This window comes from Balaenoptera ricei, chromosome 4, assembly GCF_028023285.1.
Source record: "Balaenoptera ricei isolate mBalRic1 chromosome 4, mBalRic1.hap2, whole genome shotgun sequence".
Taxonomy (NCBI): domain Eukaryota; kingdom Metazoa; phylum Chordata; class Mammalia; order Artiodactyla; family Balaenopteridae; genus Balaenoptera; species Balaenoptera ricei.
The window spans coordinates 116221821-116246897 of NC_082642.1; the positions used below are offsets into that span (position 1 = coordinate 116221821).

The 25077-nt window shown below is 35.3% G+C and overlaps 1 protein-coding gene across 2 annotated transcripts in view; it reads right to left on the reverse strand.

Annotated features, from left to right (window-relative positions):
- The window catches only part of EPHA6 (EPH receptor A6), an 853164-nt gene that overhangs the window by 277443 nt on the left and 550644 nt on the right, over positions 1–25077 (reverse strand). The window contains exons 7-8 of one of the 2 annotated variants that reach the window (XM_059921343.1): positions 14547–14594; positions 13991–14156 (exon numbers count right to left, since the gene is read on the reverse strand). In XM_059921343.1, the coding sequence (XP_059777326.1) occupies positions 13991–14156; positions 14547–14594 (214 nt within the window). The remainder of the gene's footprint in view (positions 1–13990; positions 14157–14546; positions 14595–25077) is intronic. The other variant, XM_059921344.1, reaches the window with a different exon arrangement.

Here is a 25077-nt window from a genome sequence, read left to right on the forward strand (position 1 = left end):
GGCATGAAAAATAAATGTCAGAGGGAGAAATCAGAGAATGACTTGATTGCCATTGTAAAATATCTACATGTAAGAAGATAATAAAGAATAATGTTTTGTTTTGTTCTTTGAATTAATTAATTATTTTTTTTTTGGCTGCACCGTGTGGCACGTGGAACTTCCCTAACCAGGGATCGAACCCATGCTCCCCCTGCAGTGGAAGTGTGGAGTCTTAACCACTGGACCACCAGGGAAGTCCTTGTTTTGTTTTTTAAATACAGTTTTGAATTTGCTAGAATGGAATGTTAGAATTGAAAATTAATACCAATAAAATCAATATTAATAACCAATACTTACTGAGCTCTAACCACATGAGTGCTGGATAGTCTGCTAAGTACTTTACACACACTGAGTCACTGCATACTCAGAACAACACTAGAAAGTGGGTGGTATTCTCTCCATTTTCCAGATGTAGAAACTGAGGCACAGGGAGGTTAACTCACTTGCCCAAGGTCTGAGATCTAGAAGGTGATAAAGATCTAAGTCCAGGGTTCAATACAAAGCTTGAGCTCTTTTTAAAAATTGATTAATTAAAAAAATTAAAAAAAAATTTTTGGCCATGCCCCGTGGCTTGTGGAAATTTAGTTCTCTGACCAGGGTTTGAACCTGGGCCCTCAGCAGTGAGTGTGGGGAAAAGCTTAAGCGTTTAACCAAAATTCTTCCTTACTGCTTCTTTAGTTGTCTATTTGGGAAATATCTGCCAAATTGAATTGCACAAATCAGTTGCTATCATAAAAAATTTCCTTGTTCTTTATGCTTTCCTTTATGCTTGTTCTTTATATCTTTCCTCTTCTTCAAGACCAAAGGCAAGGCCCAAGGATTATAAATTTTATTTATTTATTTATTTATGGCTGCGTTGGGTCTTCGTTGCTGCGCACTGGCTCACCCTAGTTGCGGCGAGCGGGGGCTACTCTTCGTTTCGGTGCGCGGGCTTCTCATTGTGGTGGCTTCTCTTGTTGCGGAGCACCGGCTCTAGGCGCGGGGGCTTCAGTAGTGGTGGCTCACGGGCTCAGCAGTTGTGGCGCACGGGTTTATTTGCGCTGCGGCATGTGGGATCTTTCCAGACCAGGGATGGAACTCGTGTCCCCTGCACTGGCAGGCGGATTCTTAACCACTGAGCCACCAGGGAAGTCCCCAAAATTAGGATTACAGTGAGAGTTAACATTTCACGACCACAGGAGGAGGGAGGCACTCCCTAACCTCCCCTCAGCTTTACTTTCCTTCAGAGCACTTCTCATCATCTGTCTTAGATGGAGTTTCCTGGGATGCAGACTCTGCAGGGGGGCTCTGCATGCTATAGGTTTACTGAAGAGTGACCTCAGTACGGACACATGGGGCAGTGAGGGAAGCAGGAATGGGAAAATGGAGCAGCTGAACTGCGATACGGTGGCTACAAAGACCTCAGCCGACCTCAGGGAGTTCTGGAGCTGACTTGGCCCTTCAGAGTTGTCCTGAATTGAAGTGATGGGACTAATCTTTGTGCCTCTCATTGACCAGTCTTGAATTCTGACTGCCCCTGGGGAGAGGAGATGTCTCTGGGGCATGCAGCCTCTTTTGGACAGAGGCAATGTTGGGAAAGGAATTCAGCTGTGAGTCTTCAGCAAGCAGCGCTCCCATGAACTGAAGGAATAAATGCCTGGGTCCCGAAGGGGAGATGGAGGCAACACACCTTAGCTCTGCATCACCTGACATTCTAAATATCTTACTTATTGCCTGTTTATTGTCTCTCTCCTCTCTAGAACGTAAGCTGTGGAACAGCAGGGATCTCGGTCTGTTTCTGTTGTATCCCTAGCATGTAGAATAGTACTTAGTAAAGAATACAGAATGGGTTCTCACAGATATTTGTTGAATGAATCAGTGTACAAACAAATGAATACATTTCTAGTTTCCTGATGAGAAAACTAAAGCTGAAACAGACTAAATTGCCCTCCTTAGGTACTAATACCTAGGGAGTAGCAGAGATTAGATGCTGATCCAGACTGGTCTGGAGTGGAGAAATCCTCATAAGCCAAGATACCAAGTCCTATGTTGCCTACCTGCATGTATCATTTTCCTTTACCAGGTAGAACAAACAACCAAGTAACCTAGCCTGGGACGAGTCAGTGACACATTTGTGTGGCACATTAGTCTTGGCGTCTAACTTTGCTTTGCTAACATATCACCTTTACCTCTATGCTATCTAGATTCATGAAGTTTCCCAGATAACTTAATTTCCACGACTTCTTCAATATCCAGGACTGACCAATTTTCGCTGAAGGTTTGGCATGGGGTGACTCAGCTCCAGTTTTCTCAGGAGGCTCTGGTGAGCAGGTCATAATTCACTGTGTCTTGAAAGTCCAGAGACCAAATATGAACTGTCAAGGAGAAATATGCAAGCTTACACGCTGGCAGAGAGCAAGCATGTGTTAGAATTTAAATTGATAATTCCCAGGGTTCCAGTGCCTTCTGTAGGTGAATTCTTAAGCCTAAAATAGACTCTGGGGAATTTGGAAGTTATGACAGCTATAGGCGTGACAATGAAAAAGATATTTGGAAGGATTTATTTTTAGTGTGGATAAAATGAAGGTGAGAAAATAATTAGATGTGTTAGCAATGGTTCCAGGAAAGTCCATTATGGAAAGCTTGCTCTGACTGCCTTGCCTGTCTCCAAAACTACAAATAACCGGAAGAAAAATAAAAACTCAGGAAGGTTTTAGCTTCAGTAGCAAGGTAAGGGATGGCATGGTATGGGCCCTGCCTATGAATCCAGCCCCTTAGCCTGTATTTCCTGTACCAAGATCATCACCCCCATCATTCCTTACCCCTATCCTTGTACCCTCTGATGAAACTGCTGGCTCTCTAATTAGAGTGTGCATCAGAATTACTTGGAGTGCTTGTTAAAACAGAATGCTGGGTCCCACCCCTAGACCCCAGAGTTTCTGATTCAGTAAGTCTGAGGTGGGGTCTGAAAATTTGCATTTCTAACATGTTCCCAGGTGTTGCTGGATGCTTCTGGTGCAGGGTTCACATTTTGAGAACCACAGTCCTAGGCATATTGAAATTCTTTCAGTTATTAGAAAGTTCCATACTCTTTCATCTCTACCTGCACACACGAGAGACTCCCCAACTCTCTTATCCCACCCTCCATCCCCATCATTTTCACAGCCAAGTGTTATTTAACTTTAAAGTCTCCTTCAAGACATTATTTATTTTTGGAAGCTTTCCTTGACACGTTCGTTTGGGTTTTTCTCCTTGTGCCCCTCGAAGCATCGCATATAACCCTGTATTGTAATCTTGTGTAATTATCTGAACTTCTTAACTAACTTTTGTGAAAGTCAAGAACAAGTTTATTCTTTTCATCTTTGAATCCCCAGTGCCTGCCTTTATATCTGGCCCTCATTAATATTTTTTGATTGAGTGAAGGAGTGAGGAAATAAATCGAACAACTGAACATTCTTCTGCTTGCTTTAGCTTTTGCTGCTTCCTTTCAAGTGCCCTTCACTTTCTTTCTCATCATGTCAAATTTGGAACAAACTTTGTATCAGATTTAGAAATAAACCCTTTTACTTCCAAGGATAACAGCTTATGCAACACTATTGAAAACATTGCCAATTTCATTCCTTCATCTCAGAATGAGAATAGGAAGTGTGTAAAAATGCATAATATATGTATATTATATATTCATATATAATATATGAATATAAGTATATGTATATATGTATAGGTATACACATATATATGTATATATAAATATACATATGTATGCTAACTTCATTAAGTCATATTGCAATGTTTATTTTTTACAGAAATGCTGAAACTGATTGTTGAAAAAAATCATTTAGTGTACTCTTCTGTTTTGTATACAGCATATAGAACTATTTAATTAAAAAAAAATACCTACAGTGCAAGAGCATTTTTTAAAGGATGCTCAGTTTTCCAAAAGCTTAAGAGAATATGGATTCAGTTTGTTGTAAGTCAGCTGTTTTATAACTAGCAGCAAGGTTGCCACACTCTGCTTCTTTGGCTGTTGCATAGTCGGTAATGCGCTCACGCGTGTCTTGCTCAGGTTTGTGCACACACAGCTAAATCTTTTAAATGGCTCCTACTATTATTTTGCCAAGAATTCTTATTACTCAATTTAAATTCACTGAACTACTGTTTCCCTTGAAAAAGTAAAGTGTAACGCAAATACTTAAGCTGCTTCTTGATTCTTCACACAGGCCTTGGTAGAGCTGGCTGGGTTTATTTTATAAACATCTGTCCATTCAGTATTGGGACTTCACAGTGAGACGAAGGCAAAAGCAGATAGATGCCTTGCACTGGGTTAATACACATTTAAAAAATGTTACGTTAGATAATTTAAAATTATTTTTACTGCATACTGGTACCGTGGCAAGTACAATTCAAACTATGTTATGTCTTTATGTTTTGACATCAGCAGATAGTATTTAGTATTTATGTACTTTCCATAAAGTACTTTTCACCTGACTTGGACATTTTGACAACTCTGTCTTTCAACTCTCAAATTTTTTCAGCTTTGAAAATGCTGGATTACCAGGTGGATAGAATTCAATCGGGAAATAGGAAATAAAGCTATGAAAGGAACCAAGGCCCTGTGCTGTGTCATCCTTGCGGTCCATGGCTTCTAAAGGACACTTTCATCCCAGCATCATGTGTTTCTACCCTTTGCCTGTATGAACCACATCTATGTATTGCCACTGGGCATCACCCTACAGCTAGCTGGAACTACCCTACTGCATTCTAGAAGCAACGACTGAACATCACAATACTCCCAACCCTGTCCTGAGAATAGTAAACGATCATGCAACAGATGAGGGTGAGAGGTCAACCATAATTAAGAAGCATACCAGCAGTTCCAGATAGGTTCCATAGGGTTATATTAAGAGATTAGGTTTATCTTTGCTTTGCCCTTTATGCTTTTCTAACAACTAAAATATGACATTAAAAAGCCACTTTACAATAGAAGTCAATAAAGCTGATTTGTGTAGTCTAAAGAATGGCTCTAAATCTTCAAGTATTACATAGAGAATATATTTTTCACTAAATTTGGAGCAATTTAAAATGTCTTAAGAACATTTTTTGCTCTGTCAAAGAATTCAAGGTTGTAAAGTCAAATAGCTTGACAGAAAAATTCAGGCAATTTATATGATGGCTGATAGAAACAATCCATCTCATCTCAAATCAAGTCAAATTAAAATTAGACTTTGGGAATCACATAAATAAGGAACTCTGTTACAAGAGCCTCTAGTGAGGTTAGTGGTGAGCTTCTTGAAGACAGGGAACATATATTATTTATCTTTGGTTTTTTTTCTATTTGTCAGGCACATGCAAAGCAATACATGAAGCACAAAAATGAATAAGAAATGGCTCCCGATCTCAAAAAAAAATTCTAGTCAAGGGATGATGGCTTATATCCCAAAGAAATCATATTTTTCTGTATGTTGCTGCAGGTTATTGGCTTAAAATAAAACTATATTCTGTTTTAAGAAATAGATCCATTGCTGTTTGTTAGTTCCCTTTTAAATATGATCCAAATTGTAACACTGCACATTGATATACACATTTTACAACTTCCAAGTACCTGTTAATAGTGAATGATTTTCTTTCCAGCCCATTTAGCAAAGTTATAATCTTTAATATTTTTCATATTAAGGTCTTCAATCTGTCTTATGGTACATAAGCCCGGTTCCCATCATTTAAAATCTTTATTGGATCCATGTAAAACTGAAGCAAAATAATTTTGTCAATGCAGGCTTCTTAAAAGGAGACTTCCACTTTCTATGCAAATAGTTACTTTTCATCAAGTCCCAGCACATTTAAGGTAATCAGACTAACTGCATTATTTTGCCCCTTTAGAATGGTACTAGGTGTACCATGTGTGCATTAATCCATAAATCTACATTAAAACACATATAACCCTCTGAACTTGATGCATGATGATTTGTAAATAATTATAGTTTTCTGAAAATCAAACACATTTTATTCTAAGGAGGAATATAATTAGTTAAGGAAGAGTGGAGAATTGGAGGTAAGAATAAGAAATAATCATGTAGAACATTAGAAGTAATGACCAACCTGAATGAGAAAAGTGAAAACACTGAATGGGTAGAAAGGGAACTCAGTCCTGGTTCTGAGCATGAAAAGGGTCTAATGCCATAATACCCCCATTTTAACACTTACTAGCTGTAGGGACCTGGTAAGTTACTAAACGTCTTTGTGTTTGTTTTCTAATCCATAAAATAGGCATGATAATAGCATCCACTTCAAAGGTTGTAAGTATATTAGTAGCCATAAAGAATTAAATAGTGCTTGAAGCATAATTAGAACTCACTAAATATTATCTGTTGTTATAAAATATCAATGTTAGAAGTTACATTAAACTTCTATCACAACCTCCTAACCAAAGCAGGGATTTCCTTTATGACATGCTGAATAAGCATCCAGCTAGCTTCAGCAAAAAGTCTTACAAGAGGTCTTCATTGTATCATAAGGTAGGCCAATTTATATTCAGACAACCTAACTGCTAGAAAATTTTTCTTTCCTACTGATGTTTCTGTTTAGATAGCTATGGCTGCCAACATTGAAAGTGTGCTATTGATAGAAGATTATTTCAAATTAAAATCCTATATACTGGAATTCATCCTACTCTGGGTAGACTCATAAATATGAAATCTGCCTCCTTCTTGATTAATTAACTTTTTTATTACTCCACCAGGGTCAGCTGGCCCTCTTTCTGCTTCATGCTTCACCATTAATAATCATCCCCAAATTTCTGGCTGCTGTTAATAATGATGTAGCTAATTTCATCCTTGGTAATTAAAGCAGTACAGATTGGGTTTCAACCAATAGACTGGATCAAACATAATAGAGATTTTTTTTAAAAAGGTGTGTAAGGAGGGATATCTATTTAACAACAAAAAAGTCATTTTACTCTACCTCAAATACCCCCAAATTTTAGAATTAACAATTAATTTGTAATTAAAATTGCATATATCATGTTTCTACATGACTCAAATCAGTTACAGCTTGTTACCCAAAATATAGCAAGCAATATTGCTTACCTGTGGCAAATAAAATATTTGATTCTTTCTTTTTTGAATGGTAGGCAATATGCTATTCTTCCATATTTTGAAATTACACATTCTTCATTTATTTAATTAAATGTGTATTGGAAACTATGTATAAGACATTTTATGAGACACAAAGACACACAGGTGACAGTTCTTGACCTCAAAGTGCTAGCAACTTAGTAAAGAAGTAAGCCCTCACACAATAAAATATTATAGAAAGTCTGAGGAAAGAGTGATTACTTCTCACTGGATTGATCAGAAACACTTCAGGAGGTGTAGCATGTGAGCCGGACTGACCATTTGTAATGTGATAGGTTTCTGAATATTCCAGTTGGAAGTCACAGACACAGCTTAGATATGACAAAGATTCAGAAAATTTCGTGCATGAAGCATTTATACATTTTCCCAGGGTATGTGTTAACTAGAGGGAGATAGAACAGAAACGACGTCAATTTGGATTAGACTGGAGGAAGAATTGAATATTTGTTGAGAAACTCACATTTTATTTAGTAGAAAATACCCAACGATTTGGAGTTTTTAAGTGTAGAAAGTTGAGTATAGAAAAATTAGTCAAATGAGGGCATGAAAAATAGACTAAGGAAGAAGAAATTAAAGACACGATCTTGCACCTTAATTTTCAGGATCATTTCCATCCATAAATTGTTAAAACTTATCAAATTGCTTAAATATGAAACCATACTAAAAATAGCTAAATTTTATGGGTGTTTTTGAAATACCTAAGCGATTAAATTGATTTATTTGTATCAACATAACACTTTTTGTATAAATGTGTAAGACATGGCATAAGATTGTATTTGAAACACTCGCTGTGATTCAGTAATTTATACTTTGGTTAGTTAATGTTGATCATAATGACTTTTATGTGGTTATTTAAGTGATATAAATCTAGTCCATCATTACTACTTTTGGTAAATAATGGTATATTTTAAAATGTTGACAGATGTGGCTTTGGTGCTACAGAAGTGTTTCATGTAGCTTACAGGTAAAAACCTAAATTTACATATTATTAAAATTTAAGGTATAATTAATCTTTTCAGGGAAGATGAATGCATTGCTTATATGTTGGCTGTGTATTAACTCTCCTGGATCATTTGGATAACCATTAAGGCAATGGAAGAGGTAAATTACGTGTAAAATTCCAGTTTTCTTTCAAAAATTGGCTTTAAGCTATGGATTCTTATACCTTTTGATAGCTTCACAAGCTGTTTTACAGTATATAAGTAAAATGTTTAAGTTGACTGCAATATAGCAGGATATGTTTTATTTTGGTTTAAAAAATGAACCCATAAAAGTATTTTTTGTTTCTCTAAATTACATTTGAATATTAGATAAATCTTGGTTGTGTTTTAAATAAAAACAAATGTTTGACTGCCTTATCATTAAATTATTTCTTTTTAACAATGTACGTGTAATTTTAACAGATGATTCTTAAAATTGAATCAAATATGGTTTTTCAAGCAATTTGTAAGGATATGGATAACATTATTGGTTATGTAGATAACTTTTCAATTTTAATTCTCATCTTTTTCTTCGTTGAAAAGAAGCACATTTTCTCCAGAAAATAAGCTCAGAAAAAAAACCAAATATGAGGCAGATAAAATTTTCTGTAGTTTCATCCATATAAGCCAAAAAGGCCTGTACTTGACAGTGTGTATGTGTGTGTGCACACCAGTGTGTGTGCGTGCGTGTGGGTGTGTTTGATACTTTGGGGCATAATATGGATTTTATATTAATTTTGAGAAAATTCTTATATTTGAGAGCTTCTGACTAACACCTATCTATTGTTCACCTATCTTTCGAGAAGATCCACATGGAATATTTATATATTCTTACTTTCTTGCTACTGATTCTGTAGTTTATTGTAATTTTGTTAAATCTATTCCAAAAAGATGGGGGGATCAATTACAGTACCTAATAAAAAGACCTGTACACAATAGCAGTTCAATAAATGCTGTTAGTGAACATAATATTTAGCTGTACACTATTAGTCCTAAGAGAGATTAGCAGACATATGAAATGTCCGTATTGAAACACAAAAAGAACGTGTTTTGTGACTATATATGAGTGACTTTCTACTTACTTATCTATAGATCTATCAGTCAATTCTCTCTCCCTTGTTCTCTCTCTCTCTTTCTACATAACATAGGGAATGAGGTTGTTCTATAGACTTAGGAAAAGAGGATCCCAATAGCTATAGTTCAAGTAGGCTCTTTTTATAGTGCTAACAGTCATAGTTAGTACTCTTCAAACTTGCTGGCCGGTTTCCACTAGCACATTCTGACTCTGGAAAAAAATCCAACCTCTGGTCTAAAAAAAGAGCAAGAGGAGTCACGGTGATAGCTCCTCAGAATGGGAGAAAATATTTGCAAATGAAGCAATTGAAAAAGGATTAATCTCCAAAATATACAAGCAGCTCATGCAGCTCAATATCAAAAAAAACAAACAAACAACCCAATCCAAAATTGGGCGGAAGAACTAAATAGACAATTCTCCAAAGAAGACATACAGATTGCCAACAAACACATGAAAGGATGCTCAACATCACTAATCATTAGAGAAATGCAAATCAAAACCACAATGAGGTATCACCTCACACCAGTCAGAATGGCCATCATCAAAAAATCTACAAACAATAAATGCTGGAGAAGGTGTGGAAAAGGGAACCCTCTTGCACTGTTGGTGGGAATATAAATTGATACAGACACTATGGAGAACAGTATGGAGGTTCCTTAAAAAACTAAAAATAGCACTACCATATGACCCAGCAATCCCACTACTGGGCATATACCCTGAGAAAAACATAATTCAAAAAGAATCATGTACCATAATGTTCACTGAAGCACTATTTACAATAGCCGGGACACGGAACCAACCTGAATGTCCATCGACACATGAATGGATAAAGAAGATGTGGCACACACATACAATGGAATATTACTCAACCATAAAAAGAAACAAAATTGAGTTATTTGTAGTGAGGTGGATGGACCTAGCGTCCATCTTACTTCATCTTACAGAGTGAAGTAAGTCAAAAAGAGAAAAACAAATACTGTGTGCTAACACATATATATGGAATCTAAAAAAAAATGGTTCTGATGAACCTAGTGGCAGGACAGGAATAAAGACGCAGACGTAGAGAATGGACTTGAGGACCGGGGAGGGGGAAAGGTAAGCTGGGACAAAGTGAGAGAGTAACACTGACATATATACACTACCAAATGTAAAATAGATAGCTAGTGGGAAGCAGCTGCATAGCACAGGGAGATCAGCTCAGTGCTTTGTGATGACCTAGAGGGGTGGGCTAGGGAGGGTGGGAGAGCTGCGCAAGAGGGAGGGGATATGGGGGCATAGGAATATATATAGCTGATTCACTTTGTTATACAGCAGCAAGTAACACAACATTGTAAAGCAATTATACTCTAGTAAAGATGTTAAAAAATACAAGAAGCCACTATGTTTGTAGAGTACAAGTAATCAGTTAAGAACATTATAATTTTGAAAAAGAATTGTTTCATATTTTATATTATTGTCTCATTGGTTGATAGCAAACTAAAAGTTGAACAAAGTAAAATAGGTATGGCTAAAGGGAATGACATTGTAAACTACTTTGTTTTGCTTATTTTAAAAAATTTGAACCAGACCATCAAACGAGAGAGTACCTAATTTCACCTCCCCACTTCACACCCCATCTCTATGCATTATAAAGTCAGTTAATTAAACAATACACAAGAGAGACCTTAATAAGAAAGTTGACATTACAATAGTTCAGACAGTACTTGAAAAACAAAAGCTATAAAAATTTAAAGATGCGCTAGGAGGGTATGTAGAGAAAAAGACTGATGCTGTCAGTTTGGATTCATATCATTATATTCCTGAATTTATAGTAAACCTACGCATATCCTACTATGACATTATTCATTGAAATTCTCTTCTGGATATAAACAGCATGCTTTGAAAATGCAATTTAAAGCTAACCAGATAAAAAATGATCCTTTACATGATTTTTCCTCAGGCTGTAAATTGACTTGGGAGACACTCTATGCACCCAAACTCCAGGTTTACACAAATATATTTTTCAGACTCTTCTCAAACGCTGTGGTCTCTTCAAGGGTGTTATAAAAGTCACTTTCATGACATTTATAAATCAGTAATTCAGAATATGGTTTTTGCTGTCTGCTGCTGCGGTCAGGTGCTTCTAGGGTTCTAATCCTGCACCTCCACTCATTGGTTATCAGATTTTGGTAAAGCTACTTAAGTTTCTAAAAAGAGTTATAATCTTAGCAGAATTAAAAAGATAATTTGTGTAAACTGCTCAGCAGACAGTCTTGCACATGTTACTGGTCATGTTACTCCCTAATTAAAATCCTCCCATGAATCTTCAATATCTTCATAAAGCCCAATAAGCTTAACATGGCCCAAAGAGCAACTTCGTCTTGTTCTTGGCCCCTGTCTAATTCTCTGCTTTTACCTCCCACCATTTTATTTTTCATGTCTCCTCACTGTAGTCACACCACATAGTTGGCTCTTCTTTAAATTTTTCATGCTGCCTCAGGTCTCAGTGCTTTTGCTATTCCTTTATCACCCTTCTTTAAGGAATGAGCCACGGCTTCTCATCCTCCAGACTTTCATGATCTATTCATGCTGAATTAGGGCCGCTTCTCTATGCTCTCATAGCACTCTTTGCATATCTGTCTGGTAGTACATGTCATTCAACCTTGTATTTTTTAATTGAAACTTTCATTTTCCTCCCACAAATCTAGACTATAAATTATGTGAAGGCAGAGTTTGCAGGTCTTATTACTTTTTTATCCCCAGAGACTCACGCAGAGTATGGCACATGTTAACTGTCCTATATATTTTTCATTGAATGAATCAATGTTATACTGGGTCATGGTAAGTATGGGACCTTTCTGCTAAGGAGTTTCAAAGTACTTCACTTTTACATAACGTCTGAAAGAATTCTAGTCCTGAAAGTACAATAAGTTGAAATTTAGAGTTAAAACCAAATACAATTTTTAATATTTAGATCAGAACTTACATTTTCTTATTAGACTAGATTGCTTTGTCTATAAGTCCCAGACAAACATAAATGAATTATCTAGATTTAGACCTATGAGTTTGAGAGTACATTTCTGACTTGATGATATAATACTCAAAAATGTCATACTTTTAAAAAGTTAGGTGAATTTCTTCATCTGTGAAATAAGATGCAATAACACACCCTGGACAAGACAATGATGTGACTCTTCCCTGGACCAAACTTTCCTTGAATTGTGTCCTTGGCTTTGCACCTAGATTAAGTCTTGACATGTGGGCAGGGAAGAAAGCAGTCAATAGGACATAGCAGGGACACTTTTTGAATATTTTATATTGCTTTTGATTATGGAGTTTTGTTTTGTGATAACTACACTCCCAACAATTTCATCTCTAGCTTGAAGAGTCAATAGTCTTCAGTGGGATTAGAAATGACTGTCACAGATATTAAACACCCAGGTTATAAGTATTCTTTTTATTCATTAGTTTACTTTCCCTCCCTAAGCTGTATTCCTTCTTAATTAAATATGTCAGTGCTTTTCCACTTTTTAGTTAGATATAGTTGTAACGAAAAAGTTCTTATGGATCAATGTTCTTCATTAACGTAAAAACAACAACAAAACACTCCTTCTGTCATATAGTTAGAACCTCACATAGCTTCACTTTCAGGGAGTGATAAACTGGGGGAATTGTGGCTTAATCAGTGGTCTTACCATTAGCATTTTATAATTCCAGTGGAAGGACTTGGCAGGATGGTAGAGTACGGGCCTTGGAAGGAGATAGCCCTTAGTTTCAAATTTTAGCTTAGCTTTCTTACCAGCTGCATGAATCTGACAAGTTGCTCAATTTCCCTAGGCTTCTGATTTCTCATAAGTAAAATTAGGAAAATAATACTGGTCTCACTGGATGTTGAAACGTTTAAAAGAGCCAACACATGTAAAATACTGCACATCATTTTTGGCACCTATGAGAATAGGCTCAGTAAATGGTAGATATTATTATTGTTATTCATAAATAATTTTTACAATAAAGTTGCTATTCTTGAATTCTTATGCAAATACAGGTATTTTAACAGTGATGGGAACAGAATTTTATTATAATTAGGTATTTAGATATTTTTCCATCAAAGTACATAGCAAAAGCCAACTATATCATCCTTACAAAGATAGCAATGTGATAGATTTCTAAAATTGAAAAAATAATTCGATGGTAGAGCTGGGTTTAGAATGAACATGACATTTAATGCTATGTTACATGACTTTGGAACAGCTCACTCCCCTCATCTCCCATTTTGGTTTTCAATACCTTGACGCTATGAAATTAATTTGAGTTTCTAATCAAGCCCATGCATCTAATATTTAAACTTATAATGTGCATTTCAGTGGAGTTTGTCTCCTGACCACTGTTTTTATTGATCTAATATAACAAGCCAAAGCTGCACAATTTTGAACTAACTGCTAAAATCATTTGCTCATGGCTTTACTCTCTTCCAAGTATTCATTAGTATCACATTATGATGCCAAGACTGGCGGACAATTAGGCTAACACCACCCAGTGAGACTCTCTGTGTTGTGGCCTGAGTGATGAATTCTGCATAAAGAGACAGATTTAGGCCACATTACAACTGTGGTAGAGCAAGGCACTTCATGAAAATATTTAACGATAGCACCAAAACATTAACTGAAATGACTGTATGAGTATTTACATGAACAGAATCCTGCTTGATGAGACTATTCAAAATTTGGGACATCAGATTTTCAACTATCAGGTCAGATTGGAACCACACTAAATTAACATCTTATTTTACATCTTTGTGTGAAACTTACTTTCATCTCCTGTTTCAAACTCAAACTTCTGACTGTATCCACTGTACCCTGTTGCAGTCCTCACTCGGATATGAAAAATGTACTTAGTGGCTGGCTTGAGACCTGTGATGATGGCACTGGGGGCCTTGGACCTCGTGGAGGAATAGGAGAGCTGCGGCTCGTGCTCCTGGAGACAGAAGAGAAGAGAAGGGGAGTGAAGCAGGGTTATTTTCCTTTACCTTGAGACACTGTAAAGTCAAGCTGAGGAATTCTGCTCTCTCAAAAATACTGATTAAGAACTGGTGCAAGCATGGTTTTCCATAACTTAGTGCTTCGTTTTTCATCAATTATAATGCATATGATATGGTCTTGATTTGGAAACTTATTAAGAAAGATGATGATCTTGTATTTTTGATGATTTGGATTTCTGACCCGACTCTAAGGAATGGTGGTGGCGTGGAGAGCACGTTTACACAGAATGGCAGCTGCATCTTGAATAAAATGGGCACATCAGATCAGACCGCGCCAGCAGCAAGCAAGGAGCAAGGGTGGGAGAATTCAAGTACCCGCTACTCACTTCTACCCGCAGGTAGTGCCAAAATGCCGGCGCTATCCGTGGGTAGACCTGTGGGTGAAAGGAAAAATAAATTAATTGTTTTTTTAAAGTTTGCGATCTTTTAACCCGAATCAACTGCATTGTTCTGAAACTCAGTGATTCCCCAGTAGTAACACTGAAGTTGAAGCAACTTAAGACATAAAACGATGAAAATTTTCCTTTGAGGGAGAGTTGACTCCTCTGCAAAATACCACAGTTTACTTTGTAAAGATGTACGAGATACATAATGATTGTGAGGTAGATTTTTTTTTTTTTTTTAGATTTTTTCTTTTAATCGAAAACAAATTTATGGTTACCAAAGGGAAAAGGTGGGGCGGGGGAGAGGGATAAATCAGGAGTTTGGGATTAACATACATGCACTACTATATATGATAGATAACTAACAAGGACCTACTATACAGCACAGGGAACTCTACTCAATATTCTGTGATAACCTTTATGAGAAAAAAAATCTAGAAAAGAATGAATATATGTATAACGGAATCACTTTGCTGTACACCTGAAACTAACACACATTGTAAATCAACTACACTCCAATAATTTTTTTCTGAAATACAAAAAAAAAAAAAAAAAGTACATACTTTTTTTCAAAGAACCCTCTGCGAGTAGGTGTTTCAACTGTGTTGACTTCTTGCCCTCATTTAATGCAGCCAGAAGACCCTGGGCTTGTGTCGCACCATGAGGCCTTTGTCCGGTTCTCCTGTTTTTATTTTTATTTTTTATTTATTTATTTTTTAACATCTTTATTGGAGTATAATTACTTTACAATGGTGTCTTAGTTTCTGCTTTATAACAAAGTGAATCAGCTATACATATACATATATTCCCATATCTCCTCCCTCTTGCGTCTCCCTCCCACCCTCCCTATCCCACCCCTCTAGGTGGTCACAAAGCACGGAGCTGATCTCCCTGTGCTATGCGGCTGCTTCCCACTAGCTATCTATTTTACATTTGGTAGCGTATATATGTCCATGCCGCTCTCTCACTTCTTCCCAGCTTACTCTTCCCCCTCCCCGTGAAGTAGATTTTAAAACAGTCTGCTTGTGAGGGAGCATCAAAGACACAGCACAGTATGAAAGACAGCACACCTGAGAAATCAGGCAGGACTGGAGGCTTGGTTCCCAGTCACCCGTGGTTAACTGCCAAACTACCTCTTCTACTAACAGGAACCACAACTGACTGAATGCCCTCGTCATTCAGGGTCTTTTAAGTGGGCTGTCTTGTCCACCACCTCAGAACAATTTACTTGTGCCTTTAAGAGACTGTCCACAATATGCTGGTAGTGGGAACACATTAAAGTCAATACTGTTTTTGTATAGTGTTATTGTTCAATAACTTTATAATGGTGTTCTAGTACGGTATCTGAAAAAAATATTTTTGTATGAACAACTCTTCTAAATTCATAGGTCAAATTAGGCTACCAGGCCCTTGAGTTAATTCTCCACTATTCTCATTATAAAATATCTAAAGATAGAGATTCTCAGAGATGGAAGTGACTTTCAAGATCATTAATTAAGTCACTCATTTGATGCTTAAATTCAATCTATAATATTCCCATCAAGATTTCATTTAGCCTTTGCCTGAAAATATCTGTTGTTCAGGAGACCTTCCAGGCAAACGAAGTAACCTACATACATGCAGAATGTATCAAACTGCATTTATTGGCTGGTGATGCTATAAGATTTAGAACTATGAAAATCATTTTCCTTAAGCTACTTTTGAGAAAAAAATCCTTAAAGATCATTTTAAAACTTTATGGCCTTGTTTGTCAGAACTTTATATGCTACATGGTTATTCTCTGTCTAGCTGAGGAATTGAATTTGTCATCTATACCCCAAATAGAACTGTTTATTAAACACAAAGTACAAAGAAAAAATGAGTTAACAATAGCAACTTTTTAAATAAAAAAGACAAAACAGATAAATTGTAACTTATATTTATCCCTAGGTCGTTTCCAGATTAGAAAGTAAATAAATATCTGCCTGTTATAAAATCCAAGAAAATAAATTCTATAAAATCATTGGTGGCAGTAATTATCTGCTAATGGCCTAAAGAAGAAGCTTTCTAAGATGAAGGCCTTTATAATTAGGGGGTTTAACACCCATATTGTGGAGAAAGAAAGTTTGTGTTCTATTGGAAGAGATGATACTGTTTCTGGTAGAAATTTGTAAAAACTTTTGGATTGTTCATTCTTACATAGAAGAGGAGAATATTCCACCTCTCACAGAATTTTCTGCAACATAAGAGTTATGGGGTATTCTGAGTAGCATTGCACAGTATGAAATTATGATTGAGAGAATTTTAAAATCCTGAAAAAAAGAATTTAGTCTTATCCTTAAAGAGAGGAGATACAGATTGAAAAATTTACTTAGAATGGCCCCATAATAATTACACATTATGTCTTTGCTGCTTCACAAAAACATAGCTAAATAGTAATTTATTGCTCAGTAAAGTTACAGGGAGCAAAGGACTCCTTTTGCAAATAGCTTTTAGCATGTCTGCTGTTATACAGAAGTGTATCTGTAGCTATATCCCTGGAATAAAAATCATTAAGTAGGAAGTATGCTTACATGGTTCCTCAGCCTACAACACAGCAGTGCGGGGGCGGCTGCCTCGCCTCACATCTTGCCTCCTCTGAGCATGCCAAGGAAGAGAGCTCAGAGAACAGTCATGAGAGTTCCTCCTTCCAGCGCATATCAGCCCTCTCTCCTCCTGGTGTTTCCAAGCTCTTGGGAAACCAAGTTAGCACTTATCCATGAAAAGCATAGGGCACTACTGTCCCAGAACTTTGGCTAATTGCCTTTCTGCTGACGCATCAACTCCAATTCAAAGTAGCTGTCACCAGATAGAGACAGTGCTTTGCTGCAGAGCCATAGAGATCTCTTTATGCATCCATGGGGGCTCAATTCTGAACATGCTTGAATAGGGTATGTGTGAGAGTTTCTCTAGAGTTTGTACCATATGGAATTGCTATTTTTATAATACCTATGTCTTCAACTTTCCTAGGTAATACATTCCATTGTTCATAAAACTATCTTACAAGTTTTTTACCCTTGCCAAATCCATAATAAAATCTTCTCATTCTTAATATTATTCATTTTAGTACTTTCTTTTTTTTCTTGATCAAGCTTTCCAGAGGCTTGAACCAACTTTTGGCTTTATCTCTCTATTGTTTCTTTGTTTTCTATTTCATTTAATATCTGCTCTTACTACAAATTATTTTCTTTCTTCTTTTTTTGTGTTAATTATATTGTCTTCTAACTTCTTACATTTCATGCTTAACTCACTAATTGTCAGTACATCTTTTCAAATACAATTTAAGTCTACAAATTTCACTCTAAGTACTGCACTACTGCACTTCATAAGTTTTCATGATATATTATCAACCAGTTCTGAGTATTTACTAATTTCCATAAATACACTATTTTTTTAGTCTTTGTGGCAGATCCTGGATTATTATTTCATACTTTTAAGGGTCAAAACAGGTTGTCAGGCAGTAAATAAATGGCATAAAGTGAAGCTCCAAAGGCATAACCCCATGGGTCGCAAAGTACACTGGACTGTGGATAGGAGAGCACTGGCAGTCTTCTGTGCTAATGCTCATTGGCTGAACGTGAAACAGTTTTTGCACTACTTCCCCTTGGATAAGCATAAATAATAATATCAATCGTGGGACAAATCATTTAGTAGCAATGCACTTTAATGTACTGTTATGTATATCATTTCCTAAAATAAACATATATACAATTTCTATTTTATACATTTGCATTCACATATACTAAAAACATAGCTCAGAACTAAATAGTGTGAACACAGAGCATTCACTGTCAAACAATATGCATGTATTACTCTCTAGAGATGTAGACTTTTATTTAAGGTTCTCTTCTCAAGGGCAGAGCCTGCAGCTTAGTCTCAGGAATTGCCCCGTCCCAGCTGCTGAGGATCTAGGTTTTCCTGGGAGTCTAATCTTATTGTTACATTGAACCTTTCATTTGCTTAAAATACTGACTCTATGTTTTATCTCTATAGATGTCAACTCTTCATGGTCACTAACAGGGATGTTCTTACTAGAGTCTGGACCCTCTTAGCATTCAGTCTGAAAACTAACTTAGTTAAAAGAAATAGGCTCAGGTGTCCAGTCACTATGGCTGCATCTTTCTGCAACCAGATGTAACATGGTCTGTTATCAACAGAAGGCAGCATGTAAAGAATTCTGGATTAGAATTCTCCTGTCTTGGCTCGATTTTGGTTCTGCTTCTATTATGTACCTTGGTAAGTCACCTTCAAGACTTTGATTTGCTCATACAGAAAATTCATTCACTGCACCGACATTCACTGAATGCTCTCCATGGGTATGGTTTTAGGGCTCTACAGTAGATCTGGCTTACATAATCACCAAAGTTCTACCTAAGCAATTATATTCTATAATTTTTGTATGTTAGAAATACAAGTCTGCTCTCTTCTGCTGTGACTGATTCTCATCACGCCTCATCTTACTCTCTTGAGTTTACCGTCCCACTTATGGAAGTAGATTCAATAGGCCCACAAAGTGGTCATCTTTTAGCTGGTTTGCTTTCTCTTAAAGTCTTTGGGTCTAGGGGGTTTTCTGTAAGATGTTACCACATTGTTGTTTTTTTTTAAATTTTAAACTAATTGGATTACATATGTGATTAAAAATTATGTTGTAGAGTTTTTTTGTACAGATATATAGATCTAAATATATATCAGCAATCATAAGATAACAACCATGATTTATGCAGTGCTTTACAATTTGCAAGGTGTTTTCACACACATTCTTTATGTGGTGCTCATAATAATCTTGTGAAGCAATAAGAACTGGTAACATTTTTAGTCTCACTTAGCCTATGATGAAATTGGTGCAGAAAGAATAAGTAACTTACCAAAGCACGTCACATAACTAGTCAGCGGCTTCTGTTAAAGTTGTGCTTTTTCACTATCCAATTTAGGCAGATATGTGCAGGGCAAAAATGCTTATAAATTAGACTTTGAGCCAAGGTTATTTTTTTCACACTTTATGTTCTTGATTATCTGATCACTAGAAATAACTTTAAATTTAAGACAGACTGTGAACCAGATAGTAATGATTTGATGGCATTAGAATACTTTTATATAAATAGTTCCTCAGTGGTAGAAACAATTTTCAACATTGAAAATTTCAAAGATAAAGTTATTTTCTACTAAGGTTAACACATCCAATCATTCTGCCTTTATTTTTTTTCTATTTTGATATTATGTCATATAGACAGATTCCAGGAAATTCCAAGGGGCTTATAATTCACCCAGTCTTCCAAGGAACATAAAATATTCATGTTTGGGGCTTCAGAATAGAATTTTTTTGATAAGGTCCAGGAGATTCTTCTAGAATTTTTGATGTATGATGGTACTCTACATGGCTTTATTCACAGAACAGTACTAAGAGGACAGACTAAAAGCATTGTTGGATTTTCCTTTATCCTTTCAAGTCATGCCAAGTTTAAGTCATCAGGAATAGGTAAAAGTGCTATTAAAAATTAGCACTCTACTACCACAATCATTATTTTTTAATTAGCAATGTCCTAATTAAGCCAATGGTAAAGCTCTTGTTCTACTGGCTAGGAGACTGAAGCTATAGAGTCCTAAGAAAAGAAAAAAGTGGATATTAGTGGCTCTGCTAGGGGTCATCTAAGTCATTTTTTGTCTCTTTTCTCTTTCCATTTTTGTGTCTGTCTTTCTTACCCTGCCTCTCTGTCACACATACAAACACACACACACACACACACACACACACACACACAAACACACATTCATCAAACAATTCATGACAGAAGACAGTTGAGATGTCTCCATAATAATCGTCTCAAAACTAAACAAATTACAACCACATTTAGAACATGATTCATTATCTGCAGAAAGATATTTTCCCTGATAAAGCAAGAATTGCACAGCCTAGAAACATGAAGCTTGAAAGGTTATCGAAGAATTCTGTTGCCTAAACAATGGTATTAGCAAACCTGAAAATATTTTACTTGAATGAAACGAAGTTATTTCACATGACCCTAGGAAAAGGAAAGCTTGTGTACTAGATCCTGCCAGAATTTAACAATTGCTTTCCAAAGAAGAGAGACAATGAATTTGGTGTATTTTATTTTATAGGTCATTACAATAATGAGCCCTACCTGGGCGCAGGTACTTAACATACCCTGGCTGAAAGATTCCTTAATATTTTTCACATTTTTACTTTGATGCTGCAATCTCCTAATTACTAATGTGAATTCCCAAGTGCAATAGAAGTAGAAATAAATATATTTGTTCCTGGAAAGGACAGGCTTCCCTAAAATCAATATATGGGCATTGTGCTTTGTTCCTCAGTTTGCTTTTGAATTTAATTAGAATGAGTCAATCTCTGAGAGAGTCATGAACGTCTAGTGCACTCCAGTTGTAGGATTTGCAAAATAGAGCATCAGAATGAGCTGTGTGAGCCCAGAAACTGAAGTTATAGCATGTCCGTAAAATAGGCATACTTATATAAGAGCTTATAGTCCTAAAAAGTCATCTATTTTCATTCTTGTATCAGTTGCTTTGATTCATCCCGAAGAAGTGTTAATCTATACCATTTTTTAGAGCTTTTTAGAGAGAGAATCTTATTCTACTCCAGGCAAACCATAAGGTACACAGGTTCTTCCTAATTATCTTACTGAAATTTAAAAACAATAGTTTATTTTAATATGTGGAAAATGTCTCTCCTAATGATTGAGCTATAATAAACCATCATTTTCTCTCTGTTAATTATGACTGCCTACCTAGAAATTCGTAGAGGATTAACTGAAAAGAATTAGAACTAATAAGTCAGTTAGTTGGCCAACATACAATTATCAGTTGCTTTCCCATACACTAGCAATGACCAGTAAAATTATATTTTAAAATATTCCATATACCATAGCAACAGAAACCTTATAATACTTAAGTATATGACAAGAAATATGCAAGACCTGTATGAGTAAATCGATAACAGTTTGCTGTATAAAAAAGAAAATCCCTTGTTTTCATAACTGTAATTCAAAGATCTTTTGTAGAATACTACATAGTAGCAGTAAAAGTAGGAATCTTATTTTTCTTTGTTCTTGAATGGATTAGCTGTTAATGTGGAACTGTTAAATATAATTATGTCTGATTTAGGTTTTTAGTAGATATCTAGGTGAGAACTTTTCTTCCTTTTTCTTACACTGTAATTTTGTTTGTATTTTGTTTTTAAAATGTGAAATGGATTTTGAATGTTATAAAACAATTTATCTGTATTTGCCAAGGTGATTCTATGTTGTTCACCTTAATGTAGTATATACTTGTGAAGAACTATCTTTGCATTCCTAAGATAAACTCTACTTGTTAATACTTGGTTATAATATAGTTCTAAAATTTTTATTGCAATTTTGGCTTCAGTTTGATAATATTTCAAATAGAATTTTTATACCTCTCTTTATAAATGATCTTGGCCTAGAGTTTTCTTGTTTTATTATCAATATCTAGTTATACTATTTGGGTTAAGCTATATTTAAGAGAATGTATTATGAAAATTTTCATTTTTTAATGTTCTGCAATAATTGATATAACATGGTAATTATCTGTTCATTGAAACCTTAATTGAAAGACCATTTCAGGGACAGATATTTGACCATCTTTTAAAATTAGTTTATCCTATATTCAGATATTCTTCTTACTCAGTTTTGGTAATCAACAGAAAATTATCCATTACATTTATATAGTACATTTATTGATGTAAATTTACAATTAGGCTTGTCCTATTATTGAAAATCTCTTCCATAAATAACATTTTCCTCCTTCTAGTCAAGCTTGTTTATCAGTCTTCAAAAACACTGGATTTTGATTTTTTAAATCAAATATACTTTTCTTGATTCAGTTTCATTAATTTTTGATTTTACACTTACTCATTCCTTCTTCCTCACTTTTTTAAGGTTTGGATATATATGTATCTCAATGTCTTTCATTTTAGAATAGTTTATAATTTAAGTCTTTTACCCTTTAATATGTGTTATTTAAGATAATATTCTAAACTTTCAAATAAATAGATATCGGGGTGAGATGGGGGGATTTTTAAAAATTTTTTTAATTTTGTTGCATGATTTTCAAGGAATGAGTCAAAGAATGAAGGAATAATTTTATACTACCTGACTCCTTCCTCTAGTTATTTCAATGCGTATCAATATATATCCCTAAGTAGACAGCAATTTCCTCAAAAATGTGATATATAGTTGCTTCAAAAAACAAAACAAAACAAAAAAGCAAAGGAATGTTGGATGCATAGTTAGTGTTTAATACATATCTACTGATTGATATTCACAAAGGAATACCTAGCCATCATTTAACACCTGGTGCAGCTCTGGTCACATATTGGGAACTGGACTACTAGAGCTCTTGCTCCAATGTAGGAGCACAAATTGGGATGGCTTCCAGCTCACACTGATTCTCCTGTGACCAGATCTAAATTAGCCCCACAATCAGGGGAAAATGGGGCTGGCTCCCAACAAAGCTGATTGCCCTGGAGATAAAAGGAAGTGAAAATAATTATGGATTTCTTCTCCAATGACACTGAATCCATCATGAAAAATACAGAAAGAGAATTACGTTGAATAACCTCAGCTTTTCTGACTGTTGCCTTCCTGAGTCTAGAACATTATGCTCCGCCTTGGATTCTACATTTTGACATCCTTAAATAATCATCAGAGTTGGCTTTTGTTGCTGGTAACCAAAAGAGTTACTTTCTTTTCTCACAATCATTTAAGTACACAAGAGGGAGTTTCTAATTTGGGGAGAGAAGTGGTTAACAAGCTGGTTGGTAGGGTGCTCTAAGTTAGTGGGTAAGATGTTCTGAATTTTTTTTAAAGTAAAAATTGGCTACTGCTATGACAAAATTACAAATTAAGCATAAGTAAGAAAAATGTAGAAGTAAATATTCTAAGTACACAACTACTTTCTGACTGCACTTTTGGAGAAGAATCATTTAGTATACCACAGCTATAATTTACTATAATCAACTTTTGATTATCCCCAGTAATCCGAAACAGGAGACAACCCTAAATCACTTTTAAATGCATTCATGACTTTTTTTCTTATATTCCTTCCCATGTGTATCTTGTTTCACCTAAAATGAAATTAAATGCACTCCTTGAACATTAAATGTTGAGCAATAGTAGGAGATGGCAGCAAAGTACACCTGATGGGAGCGTATATTGCTCTAGAATTAAGCATTCATAATTGATTTTCAGAGAACAGATTAGTTACATGTAGATAATTAACTGCTTGAAATTGTGGTTAAATTTACTTTTAGGGAAAGTGGCTAGATTATTCCAGTGTGACCTTTACAAAATACTGGTGCTAGAATGAGACCAATGGAGTCCTAGTGGTAGTCAGTTTGTCTATGAAAACTGCGAAGATTATACAATCTCAAAGGGTCAGGCTTGTTGTAAGATAAAAAGCCAAATAACACGTAAAACCCTTTTACAGGCTACAACAAATGTGTTGAGCATTATTTCTTTCTTTTAGGAGTTATTATCAATAGGTGGTGCATTTAATTTAGGGAAATGATAGACCTATGCCTTGAGGTAATTCTGCAGATGCTGTGAGAGGTCTTTCTAAAAATTTTATAAGTGTTTTGCTTGCCCATTAACCTCTATATTCTCACTGCTTAATGCAGTGTTCCTAGCATATTGTAACCTCTCATGATTACAATGATACATGATACATGATACATTAGCCAAGTATACTGAATAAATAAATTAATGAATTAATTGCTCTATATGTTTAGCTTTTAAATTATACATATTGTTATAGCAATTTAAAATTAGTGTGCATAAATGAATGAAATTCAAATGAGAGATGAGAAAAATTGTTTTGCTGGCTTATGGTACTTCCATAATCAAAATGCAATAATATTATGTCAGTATAGCTGGCTTGTTTTCTTCAGAACATTGTGGAGAACAGCCAAGATTCTACTTGTCAAAAAATACTTTGAAAAACAATATGCTTGAAAAACCTAAGATTTGTGCTGAAATATCTTTTAATACATATATATTTTAATATTTATTCAGTTTTAACTTTCCCATCTGTCTTCGTGTAACCTACCTTATTGCAGATGGGATATAGATTTTTCTTCCATGCTCTATTACTCTATAAATATTTATAATGGTGTTCAAGTAGAAATTAAATGTTTAAAGCTTGATACCTGTCTCTGAAGAAAGTGACTCCATCCCAAAATTCCTTAATGATTTTCTTAAAAGTATGTCATAGACAAACAACAACTTTAAATTTATCATTCATTCTTAAGGTTTTGGGTAATTTATAAGAATTTTAAAACCATGTGTAAATTTGGTGATAAGAATAATAACATACAGATAAAAAAAGAAGGGAATATATGTAGAACAAAACATTTAAAAAATTCCTATTTACTGAAGTATTGAGGATGAATAAAATTATTTAT